This window comes from Beta vulgaris, chromosome 6, assembly GCF_026745355.1.
Source record: "Beta vulgaris subsp. vulgaris cultivar EL10 chromosome 6, EL10.2, whole genome shotgun sequence".
Lineage (NCBI taxonomy): Eukaryota > Viridiplantae > Streptophyta > Magnoliopsida > Caryophyllales > Amaranthaceae > Beta > Beta vulgaris.
This window is the reverse complement of record NC_079207.1, coordinates 10,743,237-10,756,599: the sequence shown is the minus strand read 5'-3', so window position 1 is coordinate 10,756,599 and position 13,363 is coordinate 10,743,237. Positions and strand designations below refer to the sequence as shown.

The following is a 13,363-nucleotide window of genomic DNA, read 5'->3' as shown; positions in this document are numbered from 1 at the left end:
AGCCGATTCATCTGTCCCCATCTTATTAATAGCGAGACGAAGAAGCTTCTCATAGTATTTCTCAGGGCAGGTCAGGCATTTTATAGTTGCCCTCAGCAACTTCAAGTAATCATCCTTGGGATCCTCCTTAAGATCCTGCAAATAGTCACATAAGATGATCTTAGAACCAAAAAACCGTAGCAAACAATTTTGTGTATAGAGAATCACATAGGCAGTGATATAGACGAGATTCAATTACAGGTCTTAGCACCACATGCACAAAACTTTACCAATAAAGCTACCTTACATCCATGTAATAAGAACATAACAGTACTAAGAATTGACTTCTATACCTTGGTAATAGCATGACCATAGTCATTGTTGTATGTGTTGAGTGTGGCACTGAGCTGTGCTTTGCTCCTTGTAGCAATGATCCTAATGAAATCATCATCAGCATAAGCTTTGTCTGAGATCTTCTCATGAAGTATTTTGGCCTCTGATTTTGCCAGATGTGTGTTAACCTCTGGCCCTTCATATCTGAATGAGCTCACCAAAGGAACCAAAAGCTGCAGAGGATGCAAGATATATCAATTATGCGGAGTCTAGTAACAAGTTGATACAGCCATACTTTCTTTCACTTTTCTTGGTAGTATAGACAAAAACAATATACATATTATTTATATACTTCCTCCGTTTTTTTTACTTGCATCGTCCCTATTACTTGCACGTGTTCATATGTTTGGTAATATATTCTCTCTTTCTCTCTCGTAGGCCTAGCACACAAATTTCTTTTTTATATCTCTCTATGCAAGTAAAAAAAACGGAGGTAGTACAAGTAACATTTCCATAATATAATGTAAAAGGGAGAGCTTAACTTGCAGGCTAAAAGTGGTAGGCTTTTAAGTTTTAGTATTTGGCCATATGGGTCTTGGACTCTCGGTAATATAGAGATTGTGCTTCTAGTAGGTCGAGTCTACAATGTCCGATTCTCAGAAATCTGAAAAATCTACATCACAATGGAAATAATTAAAAAAGAAAAAGGTTTAAATCACCCTGTTCATATCCCGTTCACATACATGTCTCTATCAAACTTCATGCAACATAAATTTCGACCCTCTAAAAAGCAATGAGCAAACCATCACCTTGCACTTCCTAACAGCCAGCCAATCAGCCATGTATCCAAATGGCCTAAGGGGTACCATATTGTTATCCAATTTGTGAAACCCTTCTTCCTCAACAATGGCAGCCATAATTTTCATACCCAAGCATGAAAAATACTCCATAAGATTCAAGTTTCTCACAAGGCTTTATACTTCCTTTGTCAGGATTTATCATTTCTCATATTACTAGCTCAATTACACTATCCACATCACAATTAGTATTAGATGAAGATTGTAGTAATTACCTTGCGGAAGTCACCAGTGGTGTGTTGAGCCACATCTTCTTCGAGGGATTTCTTGTAACGAGCATGGTAGGCTCTCCTAGCGCTGAAGAGGTCATCCGAAGACCTTGTACAAGCAACTTCAATAAGAACCCAATTGCTAGAAGTGAACTTCTTAGTAGCTTCATTAGCCAAATGTGCATCACGCTCAGGAGGATCCAGGGTAAACAAATGAACTGCTTTCTACATCATTCAAACACTTACAGATTGTTGATATACCCGATTCAAACAAAAGCTCAAACTTAAGCATGCCAAACAAGGAGGTCTTAGTGGTCAGTTATTAGTTGACATCAAATTGCACGGGAAGTAGAAATTCCTAGGAAGTAAAAAAACCGATGTGTTGATTGGTTGACATAAACGCAAGTTAATCAACCTCGAACCTCCCCTTACTAAGTACAACTTCCCTACAGAAACTAAAACCAAACAAGTTTCTCGCAAATTCCTAAAATGCAACGCCTTATATACAACCAAACGACTAATTAGTTCAACATCCAGAGTGAATAATGCATTTTCTCACAACTCTCCAAAACCCCCTACAATATCAGGGAGATTGCATACAATGTCATTCACAAATGTCAGATTCACCCACTACCAACCTACCATCCAACAACGCAAATTCGACTTGACCCTCCAACACAAATCAAAAACAACATTGGATCACATATCATATCACCATTTGCATAAGTAAACACATTCATATTTCATAAATCAAAAATGTTGCACTAATATTATCACAGAAAATTCATTAGTAAATAAATTACCTCAAAATCACTAGAAAGTTCCTTGTCGAGGGTTTTAAGGAGATCTTCTCCATAGGTGGAAGTATAAAGTTCACGGATCAACTTGCGTTGGCACGCATTCCTGTGCGCCAATATTGTTATGATCAAATCCTCGTTCGTTCCCCATCCTGCAAAAAGATTTCCCATTTTACTACTCAAAATGTCTACCTTTTCATCATCTTTTACAATAATCACCATTGATAAATCCATCTTCAACTGTATCATCATGTAATAAACATAAATCATAAATGCATCAACTTTATATTCTTTTTCGACATAGTAATCAAAGATATCAACTTTGAGTTTCAATCAAGACAAACTAACAACCAACATTAAAAACAACAGAAAAATATAGTAAAAAGATGTAAGGATCATCAAATTATACATGTTCAGATCATTTTTTTTTTCTTATTTTTTGGAAGAAAAAGAAGGGTGTTTTAGTTACCTGAAAAAGCTTTGTGGAGTTGTTCAACATCTTCGGCAACATCAGGAAGAGCAGCTGGAACAGAGAGAGAAGCCATTGTTGCAATTCAGATCTCCTTTATTTTTTTCTCCTTCCTTTTTGTAAGATTGATTGATGAATGTATCCAATAATGGTGATATATATATATATATATAGAGTGAGCAGAAAAGGGGGTGGATGAAATGATGAAAGTCCATAATGGGGATTGTAAATCCATTTATTTTATTACAAAAAATGGAAGATATGCGAATGGTATGCCTTGCTAATTACTAGTAATAAAATTGTAACGATCGGACAGATGTGCTTTAATTGCGTTCCCTTTTACATTCACATTTTTATTGCACTGCTTGACGTGGTGATGACTTGCAAAGATCCTTTACCTTAACAGAACTTCTCTCACATGGCAATTGCTTTGGACCTTCGTGTGTTACATTAAGTTTTGGAAGGATCGGATTTACGATAACTTATTAGAATTTAAATTGATTACATCACATCAAAATTGATTATATCATAGAAAATTGATTATATCATACAAAATTATTTATATGGAAAAAAAACTGAATAAATATAATCTCTCTAGTCTCTCGTTTTTATTCATTTACCTGTTTCTTTTGCACAAAATTTTAGGAAAAACAATGTTGTAGGACATAGAATGAAAGAAAAACTATTAGAGTTCGTATTGTGTCGGACTCGTCCGACACACTATTCTCTTCTCGTCGCACCACTTCAGTTAGAAGCACTTGTGCTTTAGTTAGATGCACTTGGGTTTCAGTTGGTCTTATTTTTTTTTTTCAGGTAGTCTTCATTTTTTTTTTCAGGTACTTCATTTTTTTTTCAGTTGGTTTCAATTTTTTTTTCAGTTAGTCTTCATTTTTTTTCAGGTAGTCTTCAAATTTTTTTCAGTTAGTCTTAATTTTTTTTTCAGTTAGTCTTCATTTTTTTTCAGTTAGTCTTCATTTTTTTCAGTTAGTCCTAAATTTTTTTCAGTTAGTCTTCATTTTTTTCAGTTAGTCTAAATGAAAGTAACTTAGGTCTAAATGAAAGTAACTTAAGTCTAAATGAAAGTAAGTTAGGTCTAAATGAAAGTAACTTACCTCTAAATGAAAGTAACTTACCTCTAAATGAAAGTAAGTTTTATTATTCTTTCATTTAACAACTAACTAATATTAAAAAAAATAAACACTAACCTCTGCTTTCCTCTCACTTTCTCCTTCTTCTTCATTCCTCTTAGCTAATTTCTTTCTTCTTTGTTTGATCAATAAAAAAGTATAACAAAACTATATACATTCAATGGCTCGATCTCTCTCTAACGCTAAGGTTTTCTTCTCCCTTGTTGTTGACAGCATCTCCATGGCCTCTCAAAGGTAGTTGTACTCAGTGTTCATTACTCTTTTTGCTTGAAAGCCATCATTTTTACCTCTAGAATGTTTTCAAGTGCTGTCCAGCGGCGGCGGTGGCGGAGGAAAAAGATGAACAAGGAGCAGCGGCGCCGTTCTCGCGGCTTCGTCCGACGAAACATATTGGGTCAGACGGTCTGACCCAATACTTTCACAAACTATTATTTTATGTTAAAGTTGAATGTATGTGTGATGGAAAGTTAGTATTCCCATTCCAAAAAATAGAAACAAAAAAAAAATGAGAAAACTAATGAAGGACATCCCATAAAAAAATATGGGTAAACTAATAAAGGCCTGAGGTAGTATAATACAAAAATCTGATTCTCTAGAAGATAATTGTATGTCTGTATCATACAAACATTGACTATATCAAGTGAAAACGACCTATACTAGATTTAAATTATCTATATCATACAAAATTCGGTGTACAATAAGTTATTGTCTACCATGTCCATTTAAGCTTTTTTACTTGTGTTATTATAATTACAAATTGTCCTACTGGATCACAACCTGTTGTAGGTTATACATTTCAACTACACGACTAAGGTCCCTCATGAATAAAGGAAGGTAAGAGAATCTCATTTGAGATTATGAACTAAAAATGTTACCATTAGACCAAGTACTAATAGGTGTATGTTAATGGCAGTTAGTATATTGATTTACCTGATTGAAAAAGTACAATAAATTAATAAGTTTTAAAACCACAAATGTCATGGCGCTATGCCCTCGTACACATTACAATCACATACTATTTTATTTGTGTTTTTTGTTAGAAACAACCTTTTAAAAGTGTTATTTTGTGAGAAACAACATTATATTTTTTTTTTGTGAGAAACAAACTTTAAATGTGATTTTCTTGTCAGATCACACCCTTCGACCATTTTCCGACATTGACTTGATTTTTCCGGCAAAGACTTTTTTTTACCCTCTTCCCTTTATTTTCCCCTCCAATTTCTTCCTCCCAACCCTACCCAACCTTCAGCCTCACCTCCATTCTCCATCCTCCATCCTCACCCTCTCGCCTTCTCCTTCGCACAAGAAGCCACCACATCGGTATCGGCCAGAAGCCTAGGGCAGAGCCCCCTATTTCAAACCTAAATAAACTATTATTTCTCTCCTTTCTTTCAAATGTCAGCCCCCATTTGAATCTCTTGTGAACTTGTCATTTCATCTCTTTTCTCTCATCTCACCGTGGTTGCACAAAAAATTAAGCTTGTTGTCATTAACTAGTAAGAAACCATGGCCCTCCAATGTTGTTAACCTAAGAAACCCCTCCCCCCAAAGCTTGTTGCCATTAACAGTAAGAATGGAGAGAGAAAACAGATGCGACAAATTTGGGAAAGAATGAAAGAGGATAAGCAGCAGTGACAACGTTCAGTGGCAGCGTTCAGTGAGAGTGGAGGAGAGAGAAGGAGAAGGCGAGAGGGATGTTGCGTGAGAGAATGAGGAGTCAAAGAAGGAAGTGAAAGAGAGGAGAGAGAATGGTTTGAAATAAGAAATTGGAGGGAATAAGAGAGGGAAGGGAGTAAAAAAAAAAGTCTTCACCGGAAAAATCAAGTCAACGTCGGAAAATGGTCGAAGGGTCTGATCTGGCAAGAAAATCGCATTTAAAGGTTGTTTGTCACAAAAAAAAATTTATAAGGTTGTTTCTCACAAAATGACACTTTTAAAAGGTTGCTTCTGACAAAAAACTCTTTTTATTTTTCCATGAAAAATAAATTGTTGACATAACATAATCAACAAAATATCAATTTCTAACGTCACATGAAGTATAATTTAGTAACTTACAATCTAATTTTTTTTGCAAACTTGAAGTATGAAAGATCCGATTCTAGACAATTAAAGAATATTTCTTTTAAAAATAAAGTAATTAAGGAACGAAGACTATCTATAAACAAACATGATACACTTGACCTGGACATATGATAAAGGAAAATTTGACAAGAATAATCCAAACTACACCGTTCCGCTCAAAATAATCCCAAGTATGAGTTATTCTAAAATAATCCAAACTATATATTGGGAGTACTTTCTGAAAATAATCCAAACTTTTAATTATCTTATAAATAATAAACCCAAAAGGAATCATTGAAGGCAAGAAAAATAAAAATTTTCATAGTTGAGATTATTTCTCTCACTTTCATATGATAAAAACTTACTAAAAAAGTGCCAAAAAAACCAATAATCGACTTCACTGGGGATCGAACCCAGAATCTCTGGTTCCGTAGACCAGCGCCTTATCCATTGGGCCATGAAGTCTTGTATGACTATTCAACTCTTCTATTTCAACTTTTTTGTGACGTCGTAACCTGGAAAAGAGGAACATGAAAATGACGTGCTGCCTTATGCTTTGGTTGCGGTCTACTGGAATTGCTCTTTCTGGGGTTACTTGTGTCTTCTCATAAACAAAGAAATTGAAGGTCAAGTTATCTTCTCTCAAAAATCAAAATGAATGAGATAATTACACAAACAGTAATTTCCCAACCAATTTATTTTAGGAATTTGTAATGTTTGATGATCCTATTTTCTCTCATTTTGTTGTTTGATTTGTAATAATAGTAGTAAATTCTGGGATTAGAAAATGGGAAAGCAACGATCTCTTCGAAGCAAAGCAGTCAATCTTGTGTCTGACTTCACCACTGTTCTTCTTAACCCTATTTCTGATAAACCCTCCAAGAACCCACCTCATGTATGTCTCTTTCTCTTTCTTCTTACCTTCTTTTTCTAGCACTTTCTTCGGTTTTTTTTTTTGTTATTTTATTCGACTTTTCTGCAATTTTATTTCATGGGTTTGGTGATTTTTTGTTTGATTTCTCACTTCAGCTTAAGTGGAATGATTTTCTAGTGTACCCATTTGATAAATTGCTGAAATTTTGTTGCTCTTTGTGTCTTAATTTGTGGAAATCAAGATTCTGGGTTTTTGTTTGAATGCTTTAATTTATCCGGTTTTTTTTTTTTTGGAAGGATAATGAAACTGACTCAGAGAAAAGTCATGTTGAGTCAAATTCTGAAGAGGGTACTTTGCCTACAGTTGAGGGACCTGATACCTCATCTTTCAGTGCCTTTCTTTATTCTCTACTAAAAGATGACTACTTTAGTGCTGAAAGAGAAGGTGGGCAGCATAGTAAAGCACCTGTAAAAGCTGAATCGGAATCCGAAACTGAAACTGAAGCTAGACCTGAAATTAAGCCTGAAGTTGTAGCAGAACCTGAAAATGTAACTGTTGTGAAAGAGAGTGGTGGAAAGAGAGGGTTAATATCTAGAGGGAGACAGTCTATTGGTAAAGCTATGAGTTATGCTGCAAGATTAGCATGGTACCGGAATCAAACATCAGGGCGAATGTCGAACCATGAAACTAAAACTGATGATAAAAATGGATGCCAAGATGGAGGAAATTTGAGTCCAAAGGAAGGCACAGATGAAATCCTATCATTGGGTGAACTTCCAGATATGTCTGAAAATTCATTGCTTCTTTCACAGAAAACCCGGGTCAAACTGTATGCTTCCCTTCCATCCCTTGTTAAAGGGCGAAAATGGGTGTTGCTATACAGGTGTAGGATCACAGTCTTTTTGAATTTGGACTTTGGGTTTCTGAATATTTGTTTGGTTCCTGAATCATTTGATTATATGTAAGCTGACTGTTCTGCTGTGTCTTGCAGCACATGGAGACATGGCATATCACTCTCAACCTTGTACCGGAAAAGTATGCTCTGCCCTGGCTTGAGTTTACTGGTATCTTCTTTTCCACTCTACTACTACTTTCAGATGCCTACCTTTTGTGATTCTAGGTAGTGATAGTAAGCCTAAGATTTTTGCAATGTTTCAATGCTTTAGAGATCAAAGTGTTGATTGTTAATCGAAGGTTATAGTCGCCAGCAAGTGGACTTTGTGCATATAATGTTTGAATTCAGTCTGGCTCTGTTTCATATCTGCACTGTAATGTGTTATGAAAGTAGCTTTGCTTTAAAATTGACCTTGTATTGAAATTTGATCCATGAAATGTAGGAAAATAATTCGATATATGAATTAGGATATTTCTCTGATCTTGAATAATATAGCTTATGTTTACAAGAAAATGAACAATTGGCTGTGGCGAATGTCTGGCCATAAGTTCGTTTTCACAAACATTATTTTTCACTGCCAGTTGAATCTTGAATGAAACTTTGGGAGTACTCTTGGTCTTCTAAAAGATGGACTTAGTCATTGGACATTCAGATATTGTATGCTCTGATAATATGTACCATATCGAACAGGTGGTTGGTGACCGACGAGGTGCAGTTTTTGGCGGCTTGGTTGAGGCACCTCTCAAACCCTCTAAGAGCAAGAGATATCAGGTAAGTTTGATCAGTAGACTTTCTTAACATCATGGACTGTGTTTCTGTAGCATATTATTAATTCCTCAACCTCTATTCAGGGGTCAAATAGCACATTTCTATTTACAGATGTACCTGGCCAGCCAATTATTTATCGTCCCACAGGTATTGTTATTGGAGCTGTGCAGTACCTTTATAGTACTATTATTAGACTATGGTCTCTCCCCTCTCAAATTTAATATGTTGCTGAAGTCTCAAGACACCATGAAATGTGGCTCATTTGAACTGCACTCAAAATTATATTTTCTCCTGATAGGGTTAGAGGCTGAAACACTGTCGTTCGTTTAATATTCTTTCAAGGTTTTCCAAAAATAAATTTTATGCAACTTTCTTTTAGTAGATCTAGATCAATTACTTCATGGTACCTCTGCAGGTGCAAATCGATATTATACGGTGTGTTCCCCTGATTTCCTTGCACTTGGTGGTGGTCAACATTTTGCACTTTACCTTGATAGTGATCTGTAAGTTATATTTCCTGCTCTTTTTCTCACATGTTACATATGTGATAAACCACATCTTATTTTGCAAGATTTACTTTAGAGGCGGAGAGATTAGCTAGGTTCCATTTGTATTATAGGGGACCTAGAGATTAGGATGCCTTCCAACTTTTGAAATAATATGTCTTAGACAAAGTCAAATGGCATATCGTGCACTATTGAATCAGGAAGAACTTATACCTCTATATATGTAACACTTGAACAGATTGAATGGATCAAGTGCATCATCTGAAACCTATGGCAATTCTTGCCTCTCACTCTCTGAAGACTTTGTTGTGAAAGAAGTTGAGGTACTTTTGTCCTCTCTCATCCTCTTTATATGTACCATGACTGTGCGCGTACATATGTTCTTGTGCTAACATGACCATGTGTAATTTTTCTGCTTCGATGTATGGTATTTTCTCATGAAAATTTCTGGAGCTCAAGTTTTCTCTAAAACACAAGCAAATTTTCCCTAGGGATCTTCAATCATATAATGACTTTTTTCTTTGAAAATCTCTTTGAATATATTTAAACTTACTTTAGTTCCTTCTTGATTTACATACTTCTCTCTCTATTTTTTAATGGATGTTCTATTTTGACTTTTTGTATTATTTACATACTCTAGTTTGACCATATCTTTCTACATATGCATAAAATTTAAAACTCAAAATGTTAGCATACAAGATATTGAATTTGTCTCGATGTATATTACTTCCACCGTTTCAATTTACTCGCTACACTTCTAATTTTTACGGTTCCCTAGGCCATTTTTGTTAGTGTATTATTAGTTATAGGAGGGATATGTGATTAAGTGTAATTTAGAACCTAAAGCAACCACCACCAACGATTGCGTAAACCACCAACACTTCTACCACCACCACAAAAATCGCCCTCACCACCACCATACAACCTGCAATCAGGACCACAAACCTAACCACCATAGAAACTGTCGACACCACCTTAACCTAACAAAACAAACCACCACCACCACCAAATCCTAAATTCGAACCACCAAAGCCCTAATTCGAGGAGAAAAAGTGAGGTGAAGAGGTTGAGAAAGGGGTGGGTGGTGGTGGAGAGAGGAGAGAGAAAGTGGTGGTGGGTGAGAAGAGAGAAATAGAAATAGAGGTTGATGGTGGTGGTGGTGAGAGGAGAGAGAGGGGGGTTGGAATGATGGAGGAGAGAGAAAGGGTTGAAGTTGTTGATGATGAGAGGGGAAAGGATTGGGATTGGTGGTGGATTTTTGTTTATAAATTAATGTTGATGGTTAGGTATTATTAAAGGGGTGTTTGGTTGGGGTTTTTTAATGTTATGGAATGGATGTGATACCATTCCATTGTTCGGTTGGGCTATTTTAGGGTAGAATGTCATACCCAAGGGGTCGTCTCCACCCCCATCCCCTTATAATCCCATACTCCCTTACCCTTCTAAGTTTCTAACTCCATTCTACCCTAGTATCAAACCCTAATTGGTATCTTTCTAACCTTCTTCACCTTTTTTCTCCTCTGCATTCCCGACACCTCATCGGGACCAACAGACCCCTCGTTGGCCCTCTAGACCTCTCGCCGGCCTCGTTGTCTTCTTCATCGTCATCGTTGTCAATGTCGAAGAGAGAGGAGAGAGACTTACGATCTCGTACATTGTCGGAGGAAGTCGCGACCTCGCACATCGGCGGAGAAAGTGAAGGGTTGAGGAGAGAGACATCCACGAAGACATGGCCGGAGGGTTGAGGGCATGGAGCTCCGACAAGTCTTGCCAGAGGAAGTCAAAGGGTTGAAGAGAGAGAGACGAAGAGTTTTTTGGGTTGAAATTAGACAAAGTATCCATTTTAGGATTGAACCAAACATAGTGGATGGGTTTTTAAAATCCATTCCTGAATTGAACCAAAAAATTTCAGACTAGTATGAGAATCTGGATCCATACCACCATAGTATGGATATCAATACCATTCCAATCCGAACCAAACAGGCCCTAAGTATTGTTTAATATTTTTAGTAAGGGTAGTTTGGTAATATTTTCAACTTAAAACTTACCATATAAAGAAAAAAAGTGTAGCAAGTAATTTGAAACTGTCCTATATAGAAAGCGTAGCGAGTAATTTGAAACAGAGGAAGTACTATATCTTCAAAATATCAACTTTTATAGTGTTTTAATAATGTATAATAAGAGATTCTAATGGCAAAATTGTACATCGGCAAGTGTGCAAGTGAAAATGGAGCATGTGTTTAAAAAATAGAGGGAGTATATTCTTAATAGGAGCATGTATTTTGTTTAAAAAACATAACAGTGTACTTGATTTATAAGCAAAATTATTAATTTATTGCTGAAGTTCTGCATTCCCACATTTCCTCGTGGCCGCAAATTGCGTTTTTGTACTTCTCTTTTCCTAATTCCATGCAACATATATCTTCAATAGTTTCTCATGAAGAAGTTTGAGTTATGAGATGAAACCAAGACATTCATTGGACTACTTATGTTTCTTATATCTTCTACAGTTATGGGGCTTTGTATATGCTTCGAGGTATGAGGAGATTCTTGCTTTAAGTCAGAATGAGCTACCTGGAATTTGTAGATGGTGACTTATAAACAGTCGTAATGCCCGGAGTGATTCTTGAAACATGATTTTGCCAAATTTTAGGTGCTCTTGAAAGTTTTAACTAACTTGCTGATGCCCAACATTGTATATATCCTAGTGTATATATCACATAATATGACATGGGATGATGGGAAGAAACGTTAAAGCTACTGCTTTTTGTACAGATTGTATGAAGTTGTATCTTGTATGTATAGAGATCCTGCAAAAGCTTTAATTCTGATATAAGTATAGATTTGTAAGGGCACCACTTAACAGTGCCCTTGTCACTCGAGGATTATTGCTTACTTATAGCTTCCTTGTTCGTCGACAAAGCGGATTCGGAATTGTCTTTCAGACGCCAGGATGTGAGTTTGGCTATTCTGCTACATGGTAACGCACTCTCTAGTCTCTACTTACTTGAACACAACCCTCCAAAACACCTAACATAGCCCCTAATATCCTATTTTCCCTCGCCCCCACCCCCTTTTCCTCTTTCCCATTTTTATTTTTTCAAACCCACTCATAAAGCCCTACTATTAAGAGTGCTCCTAATGGTTGCCCTCCTTGTGGGTTATGAGGAGAGAGAGTATAAAAGTAATATTAGTTTATTAGGAGAGGAAAAATTTGGCCAAGAAAAATTGATGCCTAGCTCTTCATGATGGACCAAGAAAAAGAGGAGCAAAGAAGGAAATGGAGGAGAGAGAAAAAAGGGTGGTGTAGGTGAAAGAGTGAGAAAGTAATAAAATAATTAAGACCCACAAATTATAGGGCAACCATTGGTTGTGCTCTTAACCCAACAACAATTTGATCAAGCCCTAATAGCAATTGAATGTCGTGCTTATTTATAATCGTGATACGCGTTTGTTGAATTGTTTAAAGCATTTAGTGTCTTTGACCTCTTAGCAATGAATAAATGTAGAATTCAAATGCATGATTTTGTGGTGAGATCAATGTAAATTTGCATTAATGATAAACTTAAACTGCGAATTGGGGAAAGAACACACAAATGATAAACTATAAATAACCAAATATTGAATTGAGCTTTATTAGCTCTTACATACCATATCAAATAAAAACAAGTAAAACTGGTATATAATAGTTTGTTATGGAGGTCTTCGTTGCTTAATGGGTGTACTGATTGAGTCATAGTTTTGATGGTTGTGGTTGATGATCGCTTGTTCGTAGTAGCGAGAAACAAGAGAACATTGTAGTTTTTTAGAGAAAGACACCCTGCAATAAAATGGTGTATAATAGAAGTACATGATGGAAGTGATGGGAGCAGTAGATTTCACTCATAATCCGAACTACTAACAACCAAGATAAATGCATGCTTACAGTCAGTACTCGCACCAAAAGACAAGGGAAAGGAAAAACATGATTTTAGAAGCCTTGTGCATAATATAGAGTTTTAGATGAGGGTGTGTTATTTGAGAGTAATGTCACTTTTAATATTGATTTTATGTTCGATTGAAGGAGCAATACTTTGCGCAAAATAAATTAGGTATTTCATTCAATTCAAATAAAATGTGTATAAAACTTTTTCATACAATTTGTAAAAAAAAATAGGTGTATAAAAGTTCATTTAATCCTTCCGGAAATTTATAATTATTTCATACAACATGAAATTGATATAATTCTTTCACACAATATACATGAAATTGATGTAATCAGTGTGAAATCTATATATCTATTTTATTAAGCTTGCACGAATCAGATATAAATTTCATACACCTTGCACAAAATTGGAAATTTTAGGGAAAAAAATATTGCTACTTGTATTTGAATCAAGGCCATGTTGGTCAAATTCTTCATTCGTTGCACTTCAATATATTTTTTAAGTTGTTTAATTTATTCTAGTCAAGTTCTCCCAATTTTAT

General features: G+C 35.7%; 2 protein-coding genes and 1 non-coding gene across 4 annotated transcripts in view; 1 reads left to right on the top strand and 2 right to left on the bottom strand.

The window, feature by feature from the left end:
* LOC104895682 (annexin D2) overlaps positions 1-2,808 on the bottom strand; it is a 16,074-nt gene extending 13,266 nt beyond the window's left edge. Inside the window, exons 1-4 of the mRNA XM_048645914.2 lie at positions 2,645-2,808; positions 2,182-2,327; positions 1,385-1,603; positions 333-545 (exon numbers count right to left, since the gene is read on the bottom strand). Of these exons, the coding sequence (XP_048501871.1) occupies positions 333-545; positions 1,385-1,603; positions 2,182-2,327; positions 2,645-2,720 (654 nt within the window). The 5' untranslated portion in view covers positions 2,721-2,808. The remainder of the gene's footprint in view (positions 1-332; positions 546-1,384; positions 1,604-2,181; positions 2,328-2,644) is intronic.
* A 3,437-nt stretch (positions 2,809-6,245) lies between these two features.
* Positions 6,246-6,318, bottom strand: TRNAR-ACG (transfer RNA arginine (anticodon ACG)). Its single transcript has one exon. It is a non-coding gene; the product is annotated as a tRNA-Arg (tRNA).
* Positions 6,319-6,427: 109 nt separating this feature from the next.
* Positions 6,428-11,797, top strand: LOC104895681 (oxidation resistance protein 1). 2 transcript variants are annotated; one of them, XM_010682251.4, is made up of 8 exons: positions 6,431-6,748; positions 7,024-7,610; positions 7,719-7,791; positions 8,313-8,393; positions 8,474-8,537; positions 8,806-8,893; positions 9,135-9,219; positions 11,407-11,797. In XM_010682251.4, the coding sequence occupies exons 1-8, from the start codon at positions 6,641-6,643 to the stop codon at positions 11,488-11,490; spliced, it is 1,170 nt and encodes a 389-aa protein (XP_010680553.1). In that variant the 5' UTR covers positions 6,431-6,640; the 3' UTR covers positions 11,491-11,797. The 2 variants fall into 2 exon arrangements, 1 of the variants encoding a protein (XP_010680553.1); XR_002040184.3 differs by lacking the exon at positions 8,474-8,537 and having other exon boundaries at positions 6,428-6,748; positions 11,407-11,463.
* Positions 11,798-13,363: the final 1,566 nt, after the last annotated feature.

Coding starts and splice junctions, on each gene's coding strand:
- LOC104895681 (XM_010682251.4), top strand. CDS start 6,641: ATGGGAAAGCAACGATCTCTTCGAAGCAAAGCAGTCAATCTTGTGTCT. Junction 7,611..7,718: donor AAATGGGTGTTGCTATACAG/GTGTAGGATCAC, acceptor TGTGTCTTGCAG/CACATGGAGACATGGCATAT. Junction 8,394..8,473: donor CTAAGAGCAAGAGATATCAG/GTAAGTTTGATC, acceptor ACCTCTATTCAG/GGGTCAAATAGCACATTTCT.